This window comes from Suillus discolor, assembly GCF_016758755.1.
Source record: "Suillus discolor strain FC423 chromosome Unknown F5147scaffold_27, whole genome shotgun sequence".
NCBI classification, from domain to species: domain Eukaryota; kingdom Fungi; phylum Basidiomycota; class Agaricomycetes; order Boletales; family Suillaceae; genus Suillus; species Suillus discolor.
Genome location: NW_024541274.1, coordinates 399,851 through 421,929, shown reverse-complemented (window position 1 = coordinate 421,929; position 22,079 = coordinate 399,851). Strand labels below are relative to the sequence as shown.

Genomic DNA, 22,079 nt, shown 5'->3' with positions numbered 1-22,079 from the left:
CGATTCGACCTTCACGATTAGGGGCGAAACAAAGACTTCCTCCCAGTTCAAGTTGAGGGGAAACTATGCCATGAATTCAACATCAGAGATGAAGATCTTGGAATGGTGGATCTGCTGCTTCACACCGGTGACGACGAAAGAGTGACTCACTACGGACTGCAAGGACGGGCCATTAATGTGGTTGCTGTCACCAGCAGAACGCTCACGAAGAAATACCGCGACTTCCAGGATGGGATGGTGGCCAAGATCTTCTGGGGAGAGGCAAGTCGCACTAGTGAGCCGGACATCTTGAACAAGGTTAGGGAGATTGCTGAGGTGCACGATACTGTAAAAGACCATATCCCCGAACTACTCTAGCACCACAGGTTCATGAATCCCACGTGATTAAGAGCTACTTCAAGTGTACAGAACTGAAAGGCGCAGAAGCACCTGATGAATCGCTCTTCCTCAAGGCTGCAGGATCGACTGAGGAGTATATGAGCGAGGGTACGAGACTATGAGACAAGAAGGTTTTACTGCGAGGAATTAGATGTATTGATTGTCTGCCAGATATCATCTGGGATACATAGCAATGCCCATTCGACACAGGAATCTAAAAAGGGGTAACAATTGTGTGTAGGATTCAGAGGATAACACTGAGGCCTCGATATCAATCGTCGTAGGTAGCATAGACCATTCCTCTATGAGGGTGCGGCCATAGCTAGCATTACCAGCCGCGCCAGTCCAACGGTCCGGGCGGGAAAGCAACCATAAACTAGACGTGTGGTGCCGGTTCCTTCCGAGCACTCAAATTCAAAAACGGCGATACTATGCATCGGGTGATAGTGTGATTGTGTCAGACATCAGAAAATGATCTGTGTACCTGAGGAAGCTTAAGGAGACGGGTACCTTATCGTCATTGCAAAGGCCTTTTCCACAAATTCTCTCACAGGGTAAGCCTCTCCCGTCACGAGGACAGGGGTGGGTTGTTGGAACATGCGCCACATGCCCTTGACGTAGTCCACATCTTTGTTTAGCTGAAGAGAATGAAAGACACGCTTGTACCACGTTCCCAATCTCGCTGCGCACCGATGTTACTGAGGTACAAACAGCGCTGTTTGCCGGCGCTGATATCAGCACTCAACTTGAACAGCCCTGGAGATCTTCCTAGTAACAATTCCTCCCTCGCCTTGGACTCTCATGGTCGAACAAGATTCCGGTACACTCATACATGCCGTATGCCTCACGAGTCACGGTAGTTTGCCATGATCCAATATGCATAAAGCTTGGCGACACCGTGCAAACTGCGAGAATGGAACGGGGTGGTCTCGCCCTGGGGCGTCTCGACTACCTCTCTATAGAGCTTTGAACTGGATGCTTGGTAGAACCTGGCGTGTTTCTCGAGCCCGGCCGTACAAATTGCGTCGAAGAGGTGGAGGGTACCGAGCCCATTGATGTCGGTTGTGTATTCTGACATGTCAAAAGAGACTTTGACGTGGGATCATGCGCCTACTAGGTTGTAGATCTCGAAAGGGAGGACTTGAGCGAGAATGTAGACGAGGTTGGTGCTTTCGGGGAGATCATCGTAGTGGAACTTGAATTAGTTGGGGCCTGGAGAGTGTCATGGTGGGTTAGACGATGGTAGGGGTACATACGTTCACGTTGCCATAGTCCGCGTACAAAGACTCTAGACAACAACCTGTGTTGAACAACGGATTATACCATGGACTTTGTATCCTTTCTCCAGGAGAAGTTCTGCGCTGTGAAGGACTTAGTAGGACGTGAATGGGGAATGAGAGTATCTTTGGAGATGGACTCCTAAGGTATTTGTGTAAGTAAAAGTGCCAGAATGTTCAAAATTATCAGGTCTGCGGGGCAGTGTCCTCCAAGTTCATAAACCGATATGATGAGAAATTGAGAACGAGGTTTAAAAAGAACCGTTGTCTAGTCCTAACCAACAAAAATTAACCGCTCGTAGTGCACCGACTACCGACGACGGGGATCGAACCCGCAACCTTTGCCTTAGGAAGGCAACGCACTACCATTGTGCTACGACGGCTTGTCGAGTTCGGTTGTTTAAGCTAAGGTGGCTTATCAACAATTAGTAAGCATACTCTGACCGCTTCAGCATATATTCTATCCAAGTCGCGGTTATATTTATTTTGTCGAAAGTATCCATAGAAAACGGTAGAAATCATCGGTAGGCCGCCTAGTCATGACTGACATGCTATAGTCAGTAACAGGTTCTCTGCGGAAGATGAGGTTTTGACATCGCTAATTTGATACCAGTATACTTGATTGTCATCGTAGCAAAGAATGAAAACTGTCACACCTCTGCTTTCACAACCCCTGGCGCCTCTTGAAATTCAACCACTCCTCGTAATACACGCACTCTTGCGGGTTCGTAGGCCCCTTGTCGCGACAGAAGTTGAATACTGGACATCTACCGCATGGAGCTTTGGACCATCCTGGCGCTACTCGTTGTTGGCGAACAGCTCGGTAGACAGAGGCTCCTTCAACGTTGACATTGACATCTGCCTCCGGAGACTCGAATTTGATGCGTTTTGAACTTGAGCATGGCTTCTTCTTTGTCTTCGTTTTCATCTTCTTCGACTTCGATCTCAATTTCGATTTTGAATGACGACCCTCGCTCCCGCTCTCGTTCTCTTGTCCCTGGCTCTTCCATTTCTTTTTATTTTATCTTTACTTTGCGCTCCTCCTTCTTCCCTTGGTTTCTCTTCCTCAGACTCGTCAGTGTCGCTGGGACTGTTTGCCGCCGTATGCCGCCGTTTTTGTGTTTTGGGCCTAGTTTTACTTTACTTTTGCTTTTTGAACAAGCCGAGCTTACCCTTTTTGCGAGTGGCTGGGTCGGAGGCTGGATTGTCAGAGTCGACTGTAGCATCCCAAGCGGATGCTGTGAACGCAGGTAACTATAAACCAATCAATCAACCCATCATACAACGAAAGCAATGAAGTGAAGTAAGCAACTGACCTTTTCAATCTTCCCATCCAACTCCAGCTCCCTCAAAAGCATCTCAACACGCTCAATGTCCAACCGAGTCTCTGTGATCTCTTTCTTAGTCAAAAAACGCTGGATGTGCTGGGCAGATAGATAGGAGGGCGCACCGCTAATGGAGTAGAGTTTGCATTCGTTTTGGGAAGAAGCTTTGGAGCTTTGTTTTGGGAAGGACTACCGGAAAAGAATACTGTGAGTTTGAATTGTAGGAGAAGGAAAGGGAAGTACATGGTCACGGATGTAATGCATACATGCAGTTGAGAGCAGCTTGATAATTGCGTGTCGTGTTCGTTGTCAGTGTACCATGGTCCATCCGTAAGCTCGACTAAAGGTTATAGGTGCGTAAGCTTGTAGATCTTGCGGCCTTAGTGCTAGCGTAGCATAGTGCAAGCATATGAGGAAATGCGCTAAGAACTTTGAATGGTAGAACGCACCCTGACGGCTTTCACGAGTTGCTTCTGAACTAGTAATTCGAGGTATCTATCGATGCTGGTTTGGTGCAGTTCCATTTTGGCTTTTAGATGTTTTGTCCAGATGCCTGTGCGTTACATAAGTCTCACTGTTTGATTCGATGCGTAACAACTCACCTTCGTTTGCTGAAGCTTGAATATGACTGAGCACCATGGCTTCTTCACCGCTCATATCTTTCTTCCTGTGTTCTGCACATCAAGGGGTTTTCAGGGGAAATGCGATGGAGATGTGACATACACACATACTTTGATCTCCTTTTTCATTACAGCTCGGCAGGAGATGACGCCTGCTGCGTTGGACAGGACTTTGAGCATGCGGTACTTGAAGTTATGGGTGATCGGTAGAGTTGAGCTCGCCTTTTCCGAGCTGGAAAGCGCAGCTTGGTGAAGTTATTGCTCTTCGGGGTTGAACGTTGAATGTTGAGTACTAGTTTTCGCCCGCTCATGGTGTGGACTGGAGGATGCTAGTAGATGAAGTCTTAGGACCGGGTGCAATCAGCCACGTGGCTCATATTATGTTGTTCAGGAGTCGGCGCTTAACGCCCCGAGTCGCTCTTGCAATTGGTTCGTTTCCACAACGTCAGGACTCAGTCTCTCTAACAGATATCAGGACATGGATGATAACCCAGGCGTAAACTCATTAACTGCAGGCTTGGATGAACTTGCTTCTTACCTCGAAAAAAGCACTCTTGTCGTCCAAGCGTACACTGATATGTAACGTTGCGTTTCACTGTTATTTCTAGTTTCCACTGATAAAGTTTTGTGCAGCATCGAGCGCAAGTATGCGCGTCCTGCATTAGACAAAATTTCCAGATACTTCCAGGGTCAGCCGTTGACAATGGTGCGTCATACATTCGGGAGATCTTATTATGAGTGGGATTCAATCTTTTTATCAGACATGGGTCACGATAACTCTGACCCTCTTCGCTGTTTTGAGTATCTTGCCAATACTGTCGTTCATGTGCGTCGACTGCTTGTTCGAGATATGTCAGCATTCAAAGAGATTTCAGAGGCTTGTCCATCTTTGCGCTTTGCGGCTCCATGTCTATTGCTCTTGCATTCGCGTTCGCGGCTGTCGTCGCATTGGAAACTATGTTCGGTACGCACATCGTTCCCAAGTTACGACGGGTCGCTGACCTTCCCACAGCCACGGTTCTCCTCTTGGTACTAGGAGGACTACTATTCTTCTCATTCGTCGTCACCACGTTCGGCGCAATGGCATACCTTACCTTCTGTCTCGTCCAACACCTCCAAATTCATGAGCGCTTTGGAATCGCAGAATGGGCCCAGAAAACAAAACAACACTTCACTTCTATCAGTGTGAAACCTGAAGGCAGTGACGATTTAGATGAGTCTGGTGTCCTCATTGCACACGAGGCTAACGATACAGACAAACGCAAAAACTTGTCTCCCTCTCCTTCGCGCTCCTTGATGGCATCCTCCGGTTCGATTTGATGCAAACCGACTCCGTGTTCAGAATTCTGGCTCGCTTTCTCTGCTGCATGATACATCCGTTTGGCATGCGTTCCTCATGTCACTTTTCTATAGCTGACCAGGTTTACTCACGTATGAATTGTATCGTTTGTAATTTATCCTTTCGCTCTCTTCCCTGCACCCACTGTGTACTATACTATAGCTCCATCGAATGCTGTCGATTAAAGATATAGTCCTGGCCCGTTAAATCTGCAAGGTCGATTGGTATCCGATTCTTCTTTTTCTTCCTTTGCTGCGTTCACTATTACGACCATCAATACAAGTCTGCTACTCAGGCTCAAGAGTAACACAGCTGGCGCTTCCCATCGTGGTTGCTCGCTTTCAAGATCACAATGTCAGTTCCGGCACATGGTTCGAGACGAGGTTAACAGAATACTGGATAACACACTGAATACAAGTTTGACTCTGACATATGTAAATTCTTCTGCGCGCATGAAAGGGTAGTAATTACATTCTTAATTTTTTATCTTCCTCAAATGTGTCCTTGACCTGCAAAACGCAGTCAAAAAAGAAAGTTACTTGGAAAACACATGACACCTACTTTCTGGAGGAACGCCTCGTCAGTCAAGACTCGCATGCCTACGGCCGCGAGTGCTTTCGAAACCACCAAACAGGCGTCATGAGATACTTCGGAACGTGCGGCTTCCGTGAATCCTGTAGTATGGTTCCCGCCATCTGGGATGGTCGGGATGGCTTAAAAACGATTAGTATGGTTCATCCGAAACCTGCGCTACTTACAAAAACCAGGGTGAAGACCAGGCATCACTGACGAACAAGAACTCCATTAGTATGTGCTTACCCCCAGTCGTGGATGTCAGACGCACAGTATGTAATGTTCCCCTTTTTGGTCCAAAGCATCAACTCTGTTGCACTTGATGGATATGCGAAATACTCACGAAATCAGTAGAAGCGCTCTTGATACCCCAGTCGTAATCGATAGCACCATAGCGTTTCAGAACAACATCAGCAAGTTCATCGCCTGATATGAGGTCAGTATCAAGTCACTGCATGCCGCGATTTCATACCAAGTGCTTTGTTTTGCCTGATTTCGTTTCCTACCGATCCGATTGTGACTTGAACTTTGCATCCAGTTGCCAGTGCAGCTGCCCTATAACGAATAGATGATGTCGTTTAATCACAAAAAACATGTCGGTAGTGAAAGACTGACTCGAAGCAGGAAATGACACGCTTCCTGGTATCTTCCATCTCTGATGTTGTAGGAGCACGGACTAACCACCTGTATTCGTCATAGAACGCTCAAAGTGGAAGATCAATGAGATCGACTTACTGCATTATAGCGTGGTCCGGGATGACTGATTTATTAAGAATTATTCTCGAGCGTTTTAACAGAGTGAAAATCTCACTGTTTGGAGCCCAATCCTTTCCTTCGAATATACCGTGCACACGGTGAGTAGGCTTGATCTGCTGACGAAGAAGAGAAACGTTGTTATAAGCAAGGACGGCCGCATCCAAAGCATTTTGTCCCTCCCAGGGGCTTAACCCAGCGTGAGCACTGTAAACGCGAAGGATTGAATACTACGAGTTGATGGAGAGTATGAAAGACGCTAACGTATGGCCGTGATACTCCACCGTGACGCGAGAGATCGCCAAGCAGCCAGACAAACTAATGGAGTGGCGGGGGCCAGGTGCGGGATGGCACCTTCAAAGCAAGTTCAGTAATCCTGGTCATCTGATATGCACCACCGGGAGAGGAACTGACATCAAGCACACATCCATCTCATCATAAGCACCCTTTTCATATAGTATGACCTTGCCAAAACCGCCTTCCTCGGCTGCCTCGAGTGTTATCACAAAGCCCACCATCACAGATATTTGCAGACACCAACGCACCAGGTGTGCCGAGCAGAACTACCTTTCCATCGATGTTTAGCCTCTCCATAGCGGCCTTAGCTGCAAGAGCTACCGCTACTCCGGATATCCCAATAAGATTATGTCCGCAAGCATGCCCGATTCCAGGGAGTGCATCCATCTCAGAGTTGACTCCCAAAATGCGCCCTCCCTGACCATGGGTGTAGGTAGCCACCCAGGCAGTCTCAAGAAGATAGTTCTTGGTCACTGTGAAATCGTGTTTTTCCATGAACGCAGTGTATGCGTCATGGGCATATCTGTAGCAGTGCTCTGAGTGTTTGCGTGTGGTTATGGCGTGCGATGAGATCCAACACACTTTTCTTCGAACTTCAGCTCTGGATGGTCTTTCAAAAATGCGTGAATATAAAATACGTTTAGAAAAGACGAAAAGACCGCTCTAAGAGGTGATTACCATGAATATCGAGACTTAAAGCCCTCAGCTCCCCGCTCAGTCCATCAAGGGTCGTTTCGATTACGTTCAGTATGTCTGGCCTGTATACCTGGCCCTCCTGAAGTGGTGGTCTGATCTTCGAATCATCTTCTGGTCGCCAAACTACGTCAGACATGGCAAGAGTAGAAAGATAAAGTGGCTTGCAGAAAGCACCTATCTCATACCTCGCTTCCATTGTGTCGTTGGTTTTCGAGCTGTCATGTGATGTCTGGATTTGGTAATTTTGGTGATGAAATATTAATTAGAATTTTTCTACCCCTAAACTCTGAGTCTTCCCACTCGACTCCCACTTGCTGAAACAATGTCGAGCTCTTCTGACTACGATAAGACAGATATTCCATCGGACATTTCCTCGAGTATGTGGGATTCATTTTATGCTTCATAATGTCGACTCATTCATCTCATATCCGCAGGCACACAGACATTGCAGTCCCATGGATGGCCCTATTTACGACTTCCCAACATCTCCACACAATCCAGGGCCGCCCAATTAATTGCAACTGCGCTGGCGGCTGTGTGTAACGATGACATTCATATTGAGGGTTATCTCCCGGAGCCGTGTGGTGAACTCTGGGATGGTAATGATCTTGCGATCCTGCGCATGGTTGCAACACAAATTGATAAGGGCCTTTTTGATGTCGAAACTCAGTTGAAGTGGAAGGTCCCGCACACGTATAGAGATGGGACGAACTGGATACAACAGGTTGTCATTCCGGCGCTGGCAAGTTACTCCAAAGCAACAAAGGAGAAAACATTGCTCGCGTTGAAGGATGGCGAGAATGCTGATGACGTGCTGGCGCACTTGGATGATGACCGTGCATATTTGATGTGCTTTTTAGGTGTAGACAACGAAGCACATCCAATGTTCACGTACTTTCATACTCTACTCATAGGTTGTTGGTGTCGATACGTTGAGATCCTGTTGTCCACCATATCATGATGTGTCGTCGCATCTCGTGCTGCAGTCCCAGCTGTACCTCGCGCTCATCGCACACCTGTTCTGCTGCAATGATGTGACGTTCAAGCAATCTGGTGCAGATTACTTTTGCCTTCTGCCGCACCATCAATGCTGGTTCGGAACTTTCGTAGCCAGGATGTTCCGTAAATTCCGCCCACCACCAGCCCTGACTGGTACTATGAGTCTTCTTCTTGCCGATAGCAGCCACGAGACACTTCCAAGTTCCAACGAAGGAGAACGAGTAAAACAAGCAAGTGCTGCATTCCACGCTGAGAGCCACGAAACTTGACTATATAGGCGAGGGCATGTTTTGAATTGGGGCGGAGAAGGTTTTGAATGGATCTGAGGCGTGAGTCTCAGTTTAATCGTTTAAGACAAGGTTTGGTGACAGTAACGAGTACTTCCCGGTATAGTTTCTCAAGATCTCACCACTTGAAGCTGCCTACAACATGTTTGCCATCGGAAATGGTACTCGTACAACAACTGTATAAAATTTTGCCCTAGCGGTGATTTCTTCAATCCCTGACATAACACTCTTTGGGCGCATTGCTACAAAACACTGGGAAGCTCACCTGCAAAGGTACTAGTTCTTCAGAGCATAAATAACCAGATAGCGAGCGTCATTACCTCGATCACATGTGGTAGGCGTGTCAATAGTATCAACGAGTGGATTGTGGGAACATGGGAGCTATGGATTGTAAGTGCGCCTTTATTTTTAGTGCCGAGAGAGGTCACGTGGGACTTTATTTCGACAAGCACCTAGCCTTTCGCCTAGTAATGATACCGATGGAAGTATCGTGGCCCTGGCTCCTTCACTCGCCTGTGAGCGGTAACATGACCACCAGCCTCCACTACTGATGTGCTTATAGCGTAGACTTTTTTTAGAAAAAAAAATCCTTGGTTATTGTCTGTTGGGGCGAGGCCTTATGTCAGTATTTACTCTAATGTTTGATCTATGTGGGTGACGAAGAGACTATGTTATTAGTCCTGGCGGGGCGAGGACGGAGTCGCCGTCTGAAGGCGAGAATGGGTTGGTTTGGGTGTCAAGGCTGCTCTGCGCTTGGTGGGTTCGTTCTATTCTTTGTTTTTGGGTGGCAGTGGGGGCGTGACGTCCCCAAACGCCTACTCTAACCTCCTTGTTCGTGCGATGTAGCGTAACAGTGGTCTGATGTTGTTTACGTCGTCGAAGAGTTGTTGGAGCTGGTTCGCGCGTGGGCCCACTTCTGCGCGTAGTGCTGCTCTTTGACGGGAGTACTTCGGGCATTCTAGGAGAAAGTGTTTGACTGATTCGTCGTGTGAGTTGCATTGCAGGCATCGAGCCGTTTGGGATTTTGATATTCGGAATAGATGCTTGTTTAGCGGGACGTGCCCTGTACGAATCTGGAAGAGGAGTTGGCGTAAACTTCAGTGGTTCCGTACTGAGCCTGAAGCTCGCCAGAAGCGGAATGCATACATACCTCTCCTACTAGTAAGATATGTCAAAGCACGCGTAGCAAACCATCCAAGATTGTCTCACAAGGCAAAAGATCGAGGAAATGTCCAAGAATGGGATGGGCGAAGTGGAGATTGCCTTTGCGGTGTCGTCTTCGTTTGGTGCTGGAATTGAAATGGTCAGCTTTTCGAGGCTACTAGATCAGCCTGTCACTTGTTAATAAACTATAGAGACATCGAGCACCTTCCGTGCGTGTCTCCATACCCGATAAAGCTATACTGACTTGATGTTGTCCGCGATAGTTGCAATGCTCCACTTTCCTCATGTCATGAGGAAGGCACAGGCCGAGCTAGATAATGTCGTCGGGCCTGATAATACCCCGAAAAAAGCCTTCCGTACACCAACACGCTCGCTCGTAAACGAGACCCTGCGATGACCGGGAGCTGTACCAGGAACGCCACATACTCGGGCTCTCACACAGGAGGACAAATACCAGGGCATGTGCGCCACATTCGAGCCGATGCACGAATGAGAACCGCGGCCTACTCATACCTCGACGGGTTTCACTAACTTAACTTAGTTTTGATTTTTTTTTCCCTTTCAGAGACACCATCGATGCTCACGGAAGATATGTCATCAGGGGTATCATGCACACCATGTTCCTTGATCCAGATAATTTCTGCCCTGAGCACTCCTTCGACACACGACTTCAAGCCTTTGACCTACCTTTTGGTGGGGAAGAAGGTTTTTTATGCATCAGTCTATATTAGCACCGGTGGACATGTGAGTTCGTCGATGATGCCGCAGGTCCTGGCATGCATCAATATCAATTAACACTTCATCAATATTTCCCGTTTCCTCTGGACTTTTATTGTCATCCTTTCTATTGACGTCACTGGAGCGAAAAATTTACCGGACACCTAGAATCATACCAACGGACTCAATTCTCGTCCGATCCGCTTCGATTGCACGATCGCTTTACGTATTGATAAATTCACCGAATTGCTAACATGGAGTACGAGGGAGCAAAGAGCAGGATATCTAATTGGCAGTGGTGAACTCGTTTCCGGGTTTTGCTCCGGTGATTTCGTAAAACCTCCCCATACTAACACAGCGTATACAAATGATATACAGGAAGTATGGATGCTTTGGATGCCTGTGCTTTGTAGCAAGGGTACGCGTACAGATCAACACGTGGGTACAAGTATCGATTCCTCAGCAGCGTCTTCCACCATCTCTCGGCACGAGCTCTGTTCGCTTATTTCGCAGATGGACCAGTTGGACCTGGGCACACATGTACTGCTGGGGGATCATAAGAACCACAAGTAGAACACTTCATGGTTCTCTTTGCTGCGACAGGAACAACCTGCAATAATGTGTCAGCATCACGCCACAGGACGACAAGTCAGAATCCTTACGGTGCTCTGGTAGCGAGCATCTGTCATTAATGCGGTTGTATCAAGTGCATACATGGATGTGTAATGATTAAAGATGAAGGACGTTGAAAATTGTGAGTGGCTTGCTTGCGTCTGATTTAATGACTTCACTTGAAATTTCAAGGCCCTTTTATATGCCAAGGGAGGTGGCGTTGGCTCATTGAAGGTCGCCACCCACCCACCAAAGTGGCCCGGCATCGGCGTACTTGGACAGTGTTGGTGCCACCTATGGAGCCATTCTAAAACCGGTCACATTCCTATATAACACGGGCATGGGTCCATGACGGGAAAATATGTTAGGGTGACCTCACGATATTAATCCAAACAACAAGATTTGGGGCGAAGGTGTGCATTTTGGCTCACGCCTCTCACATCCGTTCCTGGAACGCACTTCCATCCGATGTTGGTGATTGGAGTGTTCATGAAACAAAGTGCAGTTTACCGCCAGGTAAGCCCGCGGCCCAATCGTCCTGATCGTCTAACAGTGATACCAAGCAGAATATGGATCTGGGTGCTACCAAAAGGGTACCTTATCACGCATGATCCGATCGAAGAGGTGGCTAGACATGCACGCAAGCCCTATACTTTCGTAATATCTTCGTTGATTATCATGGAATCGAACATGCGCACTGCGCGCACACGGCGTTGCCTTCTCGTCACGGTTTCCTTGTTGGTAAGTACTAAATTGTATGTGTTCTCCCCGAAAAATCTCGGCTTTTGAAAAATGACCGCAATTGCAACTTGATCAAATGCATACATAACACATTCTAAATTTAGAAGTTCGAATGGAACTCGAAGTGGTATATTGACAGTATTGTCCAATAACGCCTACCCAACGTCGGCGGTGCTCGGAGGTGCTCGAACTTTTGCTCTGAACAGCTCATAAGGCCTAGGTTGTGCAACAAAACACGGTTCGTATATCCAGTTTACATATCCAAACAAGAAACTACAGCAAACGTAGCTGGAAGTCATCTAAGAAACCAAGCAATTCAACAACGCAAGACAAGACAAAACCTGTGAGTAATAGCTATTAACGATTGAGAGCATGATAATCAGTAGTCAAAAAGAAAGTAGATGCGCATGATCACAAGTAAAACATGGTGTCCTTCAAGTTCTTGGAGACACCGTTACGCCAGAGTGCCTGTGCTTCCCGCATAACATCTTGTTCATTGGTACTGGCGCTACCGCTGGCCGTTATACCATCCCCACTTTGACCCTGGAGGAGCTTCCTCAAATAACATCGCCCACGTTCGCACGCTACATCAGCATAATATGCGGGGGATACGAGGCTCACGGCCTTAGTAGCGCGCGCGAACATGTAGCTCAGGGCATTCGTAAGGCCCTGAAGACTGTCTGACCCGAAGCCAATTTCATCATGGACGACGTAGTAATGGGTCGGCTTCGTCGTACCCTGCAAACCGCCATGGGCTGTAGGGAGTGTAATTAACTGAACAAACGCTGCTTCAAGGAACAAAATTCACCTTGAAGGAAGAAGTCGAAGTCATATACTGCCGTGACCCCACGATCAACTACTGTTCCAGGCTTTGGATTGCCGTCATTTGCAGCATCCTTCCGTTCTGTGGGATAGAATCTGGTATGATGCCTCTTGCCACAAATCACAATAGTTAGTTGGGGGCGATAAGGCTTCTTTGGTTGATCGAAGGTATGGAAGGCTTTTACTATCTCCGGAAGCTCTTCCATCCGGACGATATTGAATTGCCCCTGAATTTAGCATGAGCGATATGCACCCAGCTTCGCAGCAGAAAAATCACACCTCAGAAACTCCATCGCGATAAACCAGTACGCGTTTAGGCAATACCTTGCTACGTTGCCGGAAAAGTTGAAGCCTCGCCATCATCATCTCCTTGAGGTTGGTAATCATCTAGGTAGGTCGTTATTGGCAAGAAAGGAACTGCCCTGAAGATCGTACCTCTTTCCGCGACTCCTGGATTTCGAGACTTGCAGGGTATTGAGCGAAATGATTGTCCACGCTCGCAACTACTGCAGCAATGGAGGCTTTGTCGAAGGAATAAGTACCCATTCGAACCATGCAAATGTAGTACTCACGTGTTCCTCTTGCACTTCCAGGACCAGGGTGGGTCACATCCATTCCGACTACCATCGTTGGCTCGCTGGAGAGCCACCGACCCGAGTTTTCGTCGAGTTTATGGTTGACGCCGCCCATCTTCATATTTACCTTCAAGGCCACGTTTGCAAAATATTGTGGCTGCCCCTTCTCCTTCCTAATCTTGCCCACGTGTACACACACAGTGGCGACATCGAGGTACACGTCGCATAAGTGTTTCAGTCCTTCGTAAATGTTCTTGTCGCCGTTTGATAGCATCACGAGTACCAAGGAAGGCTTTGGATGCAACTTCATCAGACTCTCACGAATATTTGTGATGGCGCTCTTCCTAAGCGGGTCACTTCTATCTTGGGGCGGGAGGTTTGCCGCTACAACCGGAGGTTGCTCATTTGACACAAAGATCCCGCTATTCTTGCACATGGCCATGAACCCGCTGATAACGGTACGGAGGGCAGGATCTTGAGGTCCCTGAAACTCGTCTCTACCACGATCGCCAATGAGCAGGACAGCCCACTTCTCCAGGCGCGCGCCCACAGCAAAACGAATATTCCGCAAATTCCACGAAGCTCTGTCATCAACTGCGGGCGACACGTTGTTGGCATACTTGAGTCCAGGTCTCGGGAGGATCCGGCCGGGGACAACTGCCATGTTGGGCCCGATGGATACACCAAACGCGCCAAGTGTGGGACCTGGGTTTACAAACCCGAGCTCTCTGAGACCGTTCATGATAGCGTTGCCATTGACGTTGGGTGGTTGGCACGCGACTGTTATCATAGCTGCAGTGTGATCGTCTGTAAGCTTGCCGCGGAAAGGCTGGTCAGGAAGGATTTCGCAAACTTCGGCTGGCAGGTAGTTTTTCTTCTGCCCCCCGACATCGACAAGAGGTAGGTCAGGGTGCTTCAGCTTAATCTTATATTCTATGAACAATACAACGTCAGCATTTGGAGGAGAGAGCATGACACTCACTACGCGAGAAGTACTGCTCTACTGAGACGGATCCTCCAAGTTCGTCGCACGGGAAGGTGTACTGGCGTGCGTTCTGGCGGGCAAGACACTTGACAGTCTTTCGATAACCAAGATGGGTAGCTTTGACCCTGACGCCTTTACAGAACGCTTCCATTCGTGCGCCGAAACTGGAGTTTTGGAAAGCCATCATCTGCACCGCAAGATTTCCAGGGGTATAGAACGCTGTGGTGCAGACATTGACGTTCACCATCAGCTGATGATGAGCTGGGCGCACGGAAGAGTAGAAGCCCTTCCATGCTTCTAAACCGCCGCCGAGATTTGCTGGAACAGCAGCAGAGCGGAAGAAGTAGCGGTCTTGACCGACTTTGATGCCGCTGCGCAATGGATGCGCGGCAAGAATGAGATTCAACGCGGAAATGACAGGAAGGGTGTTGTAGTTTCGATACTGGTTATCTCCATTCAAGTAACTGCAAGATATACATAAGAGAGATTTTCGAAACACATGACCTACTCACCTCATGAGATCCTGTGTGTTGATTTCCTGAATGAATTTGATTGTGAGAGTGTATTCTTTGCCACCCTGTGCCGGAGGCCCAGTTTGGTCATCGTCATAATATGGGACTTTGATCGTAAGAGGCTGTGCTAGAACACGAGCCGATATGAGCTTTGCACTGCTATCGTGTGCGACAGTGGCACGCATCCCAGACTGTTGCCACGTAGTAGTCTGCTCTGCGAGCTGAAATATGCGACGCTTGACACGACGAGTAGCTGTTCCAGCCGCAGGCGTGATAGCGATGTCATACTCATAAAGCGGTCCCTTGGGAACGCGCACAGGGAAGAAATTGGTGCGAAGTTTGATTGGCACCCCAACAGTGCCAAAGTCTGGGCGCAAGGGCATACTATCAGGGTCATTCCTGAGCTGAGTGTTTCGTAAACTAGCAACGAGCGCCTTGTCGGAGTCATCAGCTACTCGAGCGTCGACGGTAGCTGGTTGGTTCTCGAGAAATACTCTGCAGAGTTTTTGTTTGAGCGTGGTATTGTTCCAAATGTAGCACTTACCCGCCTTGTTCTCTTGGAGCACCAAAGCCCCTTCCCCGGCCTCTGTCGAACCCTCGGCCACCACGGTCACCGCCTCTGCCGCCACCGCCACGAAAGCCAGAGGGTGAGTCCCGTCCCCTGTCGCTGGGAATAGGGCTTCCTCGTCCCCCTCTCCCTCCGTCAAAACCACCCCGTCCCCGGTCGCTGGGAATAGGGCTTCCTCGTCCCCCTCTCCCTCTGTCAAAGCCACCCCGTCCCCGGTCGCCGGGAATAGGGCTTCCTCGTCCCCCTCTCCCTCTGTCGAAGCCACCCCGTCCACGATCGCCTCTGTAGGCCATGTTTAAAGTACGTTTACTGCTATGTATATGTACAACGTTACAAGGCGAAGGTTCAGTACAGCAAGCGCCAAAAAGGAGGGTTTTTGTACTCCCTCATATCACGTGAGCTTACAGGCCTTAATTAACACTTAATAAATTAAATCTCCCACGTTGGTGGAGGGCTCTGCCAAGGCTCTGCGATCACCCTTCTCTCCACTCCACTTTTTTCTGCATATGGATTGATCCGATTACTTCCCGAACATTGATGTCTCCGTGTCTTCGCTTCCTCGACTTCTCAAAGTCCCTCGTTGTTCTCCTCATCAACGCCCCATCCCGATTCTCCTCCTAGTGGTTCATGCATACCCTGTACTATTACCATAATCTCGTTTACCATCGATTTTCTCAGATGGTCGATATTAGCGCTCTGTATGTCGCTGTGGTCAGTGATGATTCTGCGTGGTTTTTCTTTCCCGAAGACCATCCAATTCCACAACCCTTTCTGATTTGCCTGCATCTGTCGTCATGGAGGCGGCTCGCCGACTTCCTCCAGTCTTTGTCTCAACTGCCAAATTCCTTCTGTCGTTTACACTCTGAGTTGGGTGCTGCACCTGACGAGGTTTTGTTTGCTCAGCATCTCCCTTTTATCAAATCTCTGTCGCCTTCTGTATCGCCTCTGCGCCATCTCGGACTACATTGAGATGCTGTATGGAGTGGTTATCGCGGCTCTGCGCCGACCGTATAATGACTTCCTTGCTGATTCAGGCTGTACCCTGAACCATAAACCGAACCGTACCCTGAACCACGAACCAGACCATACCCTGAACCACAAACCAGTACATACCCTGAACCGCGAACCAGACTATTCCGACCGGCTCTCGAGTGTACCAGATGGGACTGAGGTCCATGAGGCTGATGTCAGTAACCGGGGCTGCCAAGGACCTCTTCACAAACCTATTTACCAAGGCCATAGACAGGCAAGACATGCATCTGACACCATCTACGAAGAACGGGGCAGGCCAAAGTAACTTACTCTGAGTAAGGCCGCCTGCAGCAAGTTTTTATCCCTTGCTTGGAATTCTACTTTTCTATCTGGTGGTGCACCTCTTCTTCGTCTTCGTTCATGAGAGCGAGGCCGGCGGTCCAGTAGGACAGGCTTTGCCTGTGAAGAGAGGCTCAAGCCAGAGTAAGGCTGCCTAAGGCAGCAAGTTTGGTTCTCATGCTTGGAATCGTGTATTTGCTCTCTATGGTCAATCTTCGTGTCTGCCCTTCATATCTGTCTGGTGGTACACTTCTTCGTCGCGTTTGCCAGTGCGAGTACTGGAATTGGTCTTGACTTTGAAGGTAGTTTGCCTCCATTGTCTCAGCTCTTGTGCGGGTAATCATAATCGGCAGTTGCATTATGATATTCTACATACAGCGAAACCATCGTTCGTGCGGCATTATACCCTGAGTATTGTTTGACCCCCACAACTTTTACTTGCCCAAGACCCAAAAGCCAAGTCAGGGTTGTGTGATTATGGCGAGCACACGGTCATAAATTAAACAGCATCGATAACAACAAAGACAACATTCGAGGGTCGTTCCGAAACACAACCAGTGACTAACAGAAAAGTTGGTGCAAAGGTCCATGCATATTAACCTTCCCATTGTTTTGTCAGCTACCCGTACTAATCATGTCAATATTCCTGAGACAGTAGCAATCTACCTCAAGACATGACAAGGCTGCCAAGGCACGTCAACAAGTTATAAGATGCTGAGGTTCGTTCATCGGACATCCCCCTTCTGGCTATGACGATAGAAAATGGATCCTCATAATTTGGACCGTTTGTTTATAATCTCAATATGGTTTGAAAGTGTGGTTTACGGTATGTGTTTCTCCGAGAAACGAGCGTAGACGTTGGGTCCTAACCTCTCATTCGTAGGAATCAAGTGGGTTTATATATTCGGGGAAAGTTTTATACTCATTTCCATCGACAAGCTGCGTGCTTTTTGGTGCATGTATATATATCTTGGCGAATCGAAACAGAAAGTCACATAGGTTCGTGATTCAAGACAACCACCAATCACTTACCGGTGCTTAGCTCTTGATCAGGGTCCTTGTTACGTCGTGTATTTTCCACATCTTAGTTTCAACAGCACACAGCATCATCTCTCTTCTTCTGTCCTTGCAAGGACTTACGACCCCTTCCATAATAGCCGTCCCTAATGGAAGCAGCATATACTTCGTCTCATCAACAACACTTATGCTGACGAATTTGGGATTATTTGTCTGCAATGTGCGCACCATTTTTCTGGCCTCAATCACTCCTCATCGTTCCTTCTTTTAGGTGCTCGCTCAAGATTTGCTGCTAGTAAGTGATATTCGGCCCGCATGTATATTGAAGTAACATGCACAATAACAGATCTGGAGGCTTTACGTTGTTTGGAACCACAACTGGAAGCTTGTCATTCCTTCGGTAAGATATCTTTCCATCCCACTTGTCACATCTCTCTTATGAATGTCTCTATTGCTAGTTGATTTTGGAAGTTGCACATATTGGTAGGCTCACTAGGTTTACTTCGCTCTCAAATCAAGTGTTAAGATTATCTATCGCCTCGGCGTAGCTTGTGCTATCATTGCCGTATTTCTGATAGCTCAGCCTAACGAGCACCTCTTCTCACACAATGTCCAAGCTTTCGGCAAAGCTAGTTGGTCACTGAGTCTTTTCCTCAACACCGGTGTCACATTTGGAATCGCGTATCGTCTTTGGCTTGCGGGACGAGAAGCATCCCATTTAATTGGCCGCAATGTCTACACGGCTGCCATGTTTACCGTCATCGAGTCCGGTGCACTTATAGCTAGCTGCACTTTTGTCATGTTCGTTTTGGATGTAGCTGGCAGCCCATCTGGTTTCATGGGATTCAATGTTGCTGTTCAAATTGCTGTAGGTACCTTATGCTTATCTTTTTCTCGTCTCACATTTTCCTAGACCACGACGCCTCTTCTTATCATCACCCGTCTCGGCCTTGGCCTGACTAAGATAGGCACACATTTCGACAAATCGTCAAGTCCTACAGTGACCTTTGCACCAGTCCAGATCGATGTCACCGAAGATACCTGTACCTACCCTATGGCTCCTATGTCACCGTTTGCTACTCGGAAGACTGGGAGTATGCAGTCATTCTACCGTGAAGCGTAGCAACAACAAATGGATACCCTTGTCATCTACGATATAACAGACTGCCGTAGTATAATGTGTGGATCGTCTACATCGGGTGTCGCCCCAAGCAGATGATAAACAGTAGAAAAAATAGTATTGATAACTCACATGGACAATAATTGTAGTTTATTTGGTTTCTCAGACTTGGAGACTTTGTCGGATCATACTATAGCGCTGGCGGCCGCATTGCTTTGCCGTTACGGCCCGTGAGATCGAGACTTCACGGGTATTCTGCAACATGCAACTATCATTAGACTCATTACTTGTGAGATGCTTGCCACCGGTACAAAAGACGTCCTGCTTGTTGGCCTGGGTGCAGTTGGAACGATCTGTAAGTCACGAGCAACTTGAAGCTTAGTCTTCATTCCTCCCAACCATCGATTTGTATATTTCCTGTCCGAGTCGTACGATACAGCAATAGTGCTGGCACTGATCTCACTCTCAGATGCCTACATCCTTCAAAGCAGCAAGCTTGCGCGAGTGACTGCTGTTGCCCGAAGTAACTATGACGTTGTCAATGGTGAACTATCATGTCGTCTCATCGACTTCGAAGCTGATCCGATCGACTCTAGCCAAGGGCATACACATCAGGAGCAAAAAGTATGGTGTTCACGAGAGCTGGAAGCCCTACCGTCGTAAGCAAGACCAATGCATTACCCGCGATGTCCATCACCGTGCATCACAGTGGTATCGTCAGTGGCAGAAGCTGCTGATAGGCCGTATTCCCATGTAATCCTGACAACCAAGGCGATTCCAGAAGTGATCAAGACATCTCGGATCCTAGAACCACTACTTTCTAGTCCGTATAGTGAAAAGTACCCTCAGCCTACTTATGTCTTGCTCCAAAATGGACTTGGAGTGGAGCGAGACTTGTATCATAGCGTCAAGGCCCTCGATCAAGGTGAACCGAAGATCATCAGCAGTGTTGTATGGATTACAACAAATTTGGTGGAAAAGAATGTGGTAGATCACGGCGACTTTGTGAGCAAAGATAGTTCATACGTTGAGTGACCCTTCCGGATTTCTGACGTATGCGGACAGGATCGTATTACCATTGGAATGTACAGACATGGAGACCACCTAACAACTACTAACTCTCCTGAAGAAGGTGCCATTTTGACAGACCTTGGAACCATGTTCGAAACAGGAGGTTCAGAGGTGATCATTGCAACAGAGATTCAGCGCAAGAAATTCCACAAGACGATTTGGAATGTTGCATTCTCCTCCTTCTCGACCCTCACCGGGTCTTCTCCTACAGCAATGTTTCGACCTCCACCTAAAGAGGGCCAATCGTATAGTCCTTACGTGGCACCTCAGACAGCACCCGATATCATCCCTGTCCTACGTGCGATTGTGCAGGAGATGCTTACTCTTGGTGATTTTGAACTGTGTGACCTCTCCGCATGTCTTACCTTTTTCTTAGGGCATGCATTGGGCTACCCAGATACCGAAGATGGTCTACCTTCTTCCCTCGTTGACACTACTCTATTGCGTACTGTAGAGCTACACAAAGACCCTGCCCATACAACTCTCCCGAGCATGCTCCTTGATGCCCAGAATGGGCTGCCTATCGAGGTGGAGGTCATTCTTGGGGAGGTGGTCAGAATGGCCAAGGAAGCGGGGGTAGATGTGCCAGTAAGCAATGATCGCCGTCGCTACTATCATAGCTGATACCTGCCTTGCAGCGTATTGAAACATTATATGCTTTGCTAGCTATCATCCAAAACCAGACTCTTGGTGGATTTAGACAGCCCAAACTCTAGGCACAGCGACCCTTTGATTTAGAATTTCATTCATTTCAATAGTATATTTCGACGGCTTGACCATCGGTTTGTGTGCCACGTTGGGGAGCCTTGGGATCGCCATACGTGTGTCACATTTACATTCCAGACTTATTTTCATCTTACAGGTACCGCAACTCCCGTTTGTCGCGCGTCAGCTGGTCTCAGCTGGTGCATTTCAGCAGCTCTCTCGCCCGAACTCAATACAGTATGCCAAGTGCAAAATAAAATGGTAAATCAAATGGCAACTCAATAACGCGTGTCCGATTGATTTGTTATAAATAAAATGACCAAACAAAATCGTTATTGAGGTGCGTCAGATTCCTGAATCCGCAAGGATTGCTAAAACTGACAGATACCGTGAAATCGGCATGCTCATTTAGATGATTCGAGCACTCCCCCATGCTCACGGGAGAAAAACCATTTTTTCCATAGCCTTGCCCCATATGTTGTCTCTTCGATGCAGGTGACCGGGAAATCACACTGAGCGGTGATTACGCGATTCGACACTAGAATCGCCTGAATGGAGGTATCATACCAAAGTCTATTCGGTGCTGAACCCTAGGAACATCAGAACTGTCGCAAATATAGCTTTGCATAAGAGCGAGTAAGATGTCAGGCCATTATGTCCGTACATTCGGAGTGTGACATTTTTTGTTTCAGTTACGATAAGGGCACAAACACCGTATCTGTCATGGGCCAACGTACGTTCCACGTTCAAACATTCACTGGTGGTCAACTTTGTTGCCCTTTGGGCCTAGCTGACGGACACCACCGTACTTGTACGTATCGTGCTTGTTTAATCTATTGCATACATGTCAAATATAATGCTAGCGTATGCCAACTCACGGTTTACAACATTGTCCGCGGTCAACCTGTTATCAGCACCGCATTGCTGATTATCTTCTTCTCTCCCCATGCGATCTTAGATGAATCCCGTTCGACATTGAGTTTATTTTGAACTCTAGAGAACAATATTAATAATGCTTCACTGCAATCAGAATACGGAACCTGGGCGCAAGGTACTCATGTTTCCGCAGGATTTTGATTGTTCTAAATCGAAATCTAGGTTCTAAAGTCCTCGTACCGTCCGACGTTCCGCCGTCAAACGTCAGCGTTTTCCAAGTCCGCATGTCAGTTCCAAAGTGATATCCAGAAGGGAGGGTAGACCAAACGAGCCTTTCAAACTCCACGAGTGAGCATCGCTTATTGACATTGAAAAGCTAAAGTCCTAGTGCCGACGGTCCCGCCGTCAAACGTCAGTGTTTTGCAAGTCCGCACAACGCACCTCGTTCCAGACTGATATCTAGAAAGGAGTATGCCGGTCCGGCCCTCTTGCAATGTTCTAAACGTCAAATTTGAACCCCGCGACGATATCCAACTGACACCTCGGCCGTTATGAACGATGACGCAGGGATGACAGATATGAAGACCTGCCTCGAGCTCCTGACGTCCTGACAGCATATCTGAAAACCCAGATCATTACTGTGATCCCGAGTTCTAAGTGTCACACAAGTCACATCCAGTATGCTCGTATGCCACTTGTCCTGCCCCCGCCTCGCATCAGCCCAAGGTTATGATCTTCG

General features: G+C 47.9%; 9 protein-coding genes and 1 non-coding gene across 10 annotated transcripts; 4 read left to right on the top strand and 6 right to left on the bottom strand.

Annotated features, from left to right (window-relative positions):
- Positions 1–680: 680 nt before the first annotated feature.
- On the bottom strand, positions 681–1,456 carry F5147DRAFT_652848 (uncharacterized protein; the record flags this gene model as incomplete). The annotated part of the gene is made up of 4 exons (XM_041433685.1): positions 681–807; positions 889–1,016; positions 1,069–1,093; positions 1,227–1,456. The coding sequence occupies 4 exons, from the start codon at positions 1,454–1,456 to the stop codon at positions 681–683; spliced, it is 510 nt and encodes a 169-aa protein (XP_041292940.1).
- A 510-nt stretch (positions 1,457–1,966) lies between these two features.
- On the bottom strand, positions 1,967–2,038 carry F5147DRAFT_t81. The gene has a single exon. It is a non-coding gene; the product is annotated as a tRNA-Arg (tRNA).
- Positions 2,039–2,090: 52 nt separating this feature from the next.
- Positions 2,091–3,729, bottom strand: F5147DRAFT_799897 (RNA polymerase Rpc34 subunit-domain-containing protein; the record flags this gene model as incomplete). Its single annotated transcript, XM_041443246.1, has 9 exons — positions 2,091–2,652; positions 2,687–2,784; positions 2,828–2,909; positions 2,972–3,079; positions 3,106–3,169; positions 3,247–3,320; positions 3,430–3,533; positions 3,583–3,647; positions 3,704–3,729. The coding sequence occupies 9 exons, from the start codon at positions 3,727–3,729 to the stop codon at positions 2,320–2,322; spliced, it is 954 nt and encodes a 317-aa protein (XP_041292939.1). The 3' UTR covers positions 2,091–2,319.
- Positions 3,730–4,024: 295 nt separating this feature from the next.
- Positions 4,025–5,193, top strand: F5147DRAFT_695229 (uncharacterized protein). The gene is made up of 5 exons (XM_041437364.1): positions 4,025–4,179; positions 4,234–4,306; positions 4,362–4,426; positions 4,476–4,564; positions 4,613–5,193. The coding sequence occupies exons 1-5, from the start codon at positions 4,079–4,081 to the stop codon at positions 4,918–4,920; spliced, it is 636 nt and encodes a 211-aa protein (XP_041292938.1). The 5' UTR covers positions 4,025–4,078; the 3' UTR covers positions 4,921–5,193.
- Positions 5,194–5,311: 118 nt separating this feature from the next.
- F5147DRAFT_695227 (uncharacterized protein) lies at positions 5,312–7,430 on the bottom strand. The gene is made up of 14 exons (XM_041437363.1): positions 7,241–7,430; positions 7,145–7,172; positions 6,811–7,085; positions 6,680–6,752; positions 6,530–6,619; positions 6,324–6,472; positions 6,248–6,272; positions 6,128–6,196; positions 5,985–6,067; positions 5,856–5,938; positions 5,784–5,799; positions 5,698–5,724; positions 5,501–5,652; positions 5,312–5,448 (listed from the first exon to the last, which is right to left on the bottom strand). The coding sequence occupies exons 1-14, from the start codon at positions 7,392–7,394 to the stop codon at positions 5,407–5,409; spliced, it is 1,266 nt and encodes a 421-aa protein (XP_041292937.1). The 5' UTR covers positions 7,395–7,430; the 3' UTR covers positions 5,312–5,406.
- Positions 7,431–7,580: 150 nt separating this feature from the next.
- Positions 7,581–8,526, top strand: F5147DRAFT_652844 (uncharacterized protein; the record flags this gene model as incomplete). Its single annotated transcript, XM_041433684.1, has 3 exons — positions 7,581–7,635; positions 7,693–8,120; positions 8,173–8,526. 3 exons carry the CDS (start codon positions 7,581–7,583, stop codon positions 8,524–8,526), a joined length of 837 nt encoding a protein of 278 aa, XP_041292936.1.
- A 684-nt stretch (positions 8,527–9,210) lies between these two features.
- Positions 9,211–11,141, bottom strand: F5147DRAFT_773686 (uncharacterized protein; the record flags this gene model as incomplete). The annotated part of the gene is made up of 4 exons (XM_041441496.1): positions 9,211–9,699; positions 9,754–9,833; positions 10,945–11,035; positions 11,088–11,141. 4 exons carry the CDS (start codon positions 11,139–11,141, stop codon positions 9,211–9,213), a joined length of 714 nt encoding a protein of 237 aa, XP_041292935.1.
- A 784-nt stretch (positions 11,142–11,925) lies between these two features.
- On the bottom strand, positions 11,926–15,658 carry F5147DRAFT_695203 (Piwi domain-containing protein). The gene is made up of 9 exons (XM_041437362.1): positions 15,458–15,658; positions 15,217–15,337; positions 14,673–15,167; positions 14,158–14,624; positions 13,173–14,108; positions 13,036–13,121; positions 12,880–12,987; positions 12,587–12,827; positions 11,926–12,533 (listed from the first exon to the last, which is right to left on the bottom strand). The coding sequence occupies exons 1-9, from the start codon at positions 15,531–15,533 to the stop codon at positions 12,190–12,192; spliced, it is 2,874 nt and encodes a 957-aa protein (XP_041292934.1). The 5' UTR covers positions 15,534–15,658; the 3' UTR covers positions 11,926–12,189.
- Positions 15,659–17,091: 1,433 nt separating this feature from the next.
- Positions 17,092–18,878, top strand: F5147DRAFT_695199 (uncharacterized protein). The gene is made up of 9 exons (XM_041437361.1): positions 17,092–17,377; positions 17,435–17,441; positions 17,491–17,550; positions 17,605–17,788; positions 17,840–17,863; positions 17,915–17,968; positions 18,027–18,051; positions 18,117–18,436; positions 18,482–18,878. The coding sequence occupies exons 1-9, from the start codon at positions 17,314–17,316 to the stop codon at positions 18,689–18,691; spliced, it is 948 nt and encodes a 315-aa protein (XP_041292933.1). The 5' UTR covers positions 17,092–17,313; the 3' UTR covers positions 18,692–18,878.
- A 40-nt stretch (positions 18,879–18,918) lies between these two features.
- F5147DRAFT_695191 (ketopantoate reductase PanE/ApbA-domain-containing protein) lies at positions 18,919–20,555 on the top strand. The gene is made up of 7 exons (XM_041437360.1): positions 18,919–19,043; positions 19,158–19,232; positions 19,285–19,347; positions 19,398–19,693; positions 19,754–20,087; positions 20,136–20,347; positions 20,398–20,555. Exons 1-7 carry the CDS (start codon positions 18,983–18,985, stop codon positions 20,473–20,475), a joined length of 1,119 nt encoding a protein of 372 aa, XP_041292932.1. The 5' UTR covers positions 18,919–18,982; the 3' UTR covers positions 20,476–20,555.
- Positions 20,556–22,079: the final 1,524 nt, after the last annotated feature.

Bases quoted from the DNA above. Each gene is read 5' to 3' on its own strand.
- F5147DRAFT_695229 (XM_041437364.1), top strand. From the start codon at position 4,079: ATGGATGATAACCCAGGCGTAAACTCATTAACTGCAGGCTTGGATGAA. The intron at 4,427-4,475 runs GTGCGTCGACTG...AAGAGATTTCAG, and splicing joins TTGCCAATACTGTCGTTCAT to AGGCTTGTCCATCTTTGCGC. The intron at 4,565-4,612 runs GTACGCACATCG...ACCTTCCCACAG, and splicing joins CGCATTGGAAACTATGTTCG to CCACGGTTCTCCTCTTGGTA.
- F5147DRAFT_695199 (XM_041437361.1), top strand. From the start codon at position 17,314: ATGGATCCTCATAATTTGGACCGTTTGTTTATAATCTCAATATGGTTT. The intron at 17,551-17,604 runs GTTCGTGATTCA...GCTCTTGATCAG, and splicing joins CGAAACAGAAAGTCACATAG to GGTCCTTGTTACGTCGTGTA. The intron at 17,864-17,914 runs GTAAGTGATATT...GCACAATAACAG, and splicing joins TCGCTCAAGATTTGCTGCTA to ATCTGGAGGCTTTACGTTGT.
- F5147DRAFT_695227 (XM_041437363.1), bottom strand. From the start codon at position 7,394: ATGTCTGACGTAGTTTGGCGACCAGAAGATGATTCGAAGATCAGACCA. The intron at 6,473-6,529 runs GTTAGCGTCTTT...TCGCGTTTACAG, and splicing joins GTGGAGTATCACGGCCATAC to TGCTCACGCTGGGTTAAGCC. The intron at 6,068-6,127 runs GTCAGTCTTTCA...TATTCGTTATAG, and splicing joins CGTGTCATTTCCTGCTTCGA to GGCAGCTGCACTGGCAACTG.
- F5147DRAFT_695203 (XM_041437362.1), bottom strand. From the start codon at position 15,533: ATGGCCTACAGAGGCGATCGTGGACGGGGTGGCTTCGACAGAGGGAGA. The intron at 15,338-15,457 runs ACCGGGGACGGG...CTATTCCCAGCG, and splicing joins AGGAAGCCCTATTCCCGGCG to ACAGGGGACGGGACTCACCC. The intron at 15,168-15,216 runs GTAAGTGCTACA...AAAACTCTGCAG, and splicing joins GCTCCAAGAGAACAAGGCGG to AGTATTTCTCGAGAACCAAC.
- F5147DRAFT_695191 (XM_041437360.1), top strand. From the start codon at position 18,983: ATGCTTGCCACCGGTACAAAAGACGTCCTGCTTGTTGGCCTGGGTGCA. The intron at 19,694-19,753 runs GTGAGCAAAGAT...GTATGCGGACAG, and splicing joins TGGTAGATCACGGCGACTTT to GATCGTATTACCATTGGAAT. The intron at 20,348-20,397 runs GTAAGCAATGAT...CCTGCCTTGCAG, and splicing joins AAGCGGGGGTAGATGTGCCA to CGTATTGAAACATTATATGC.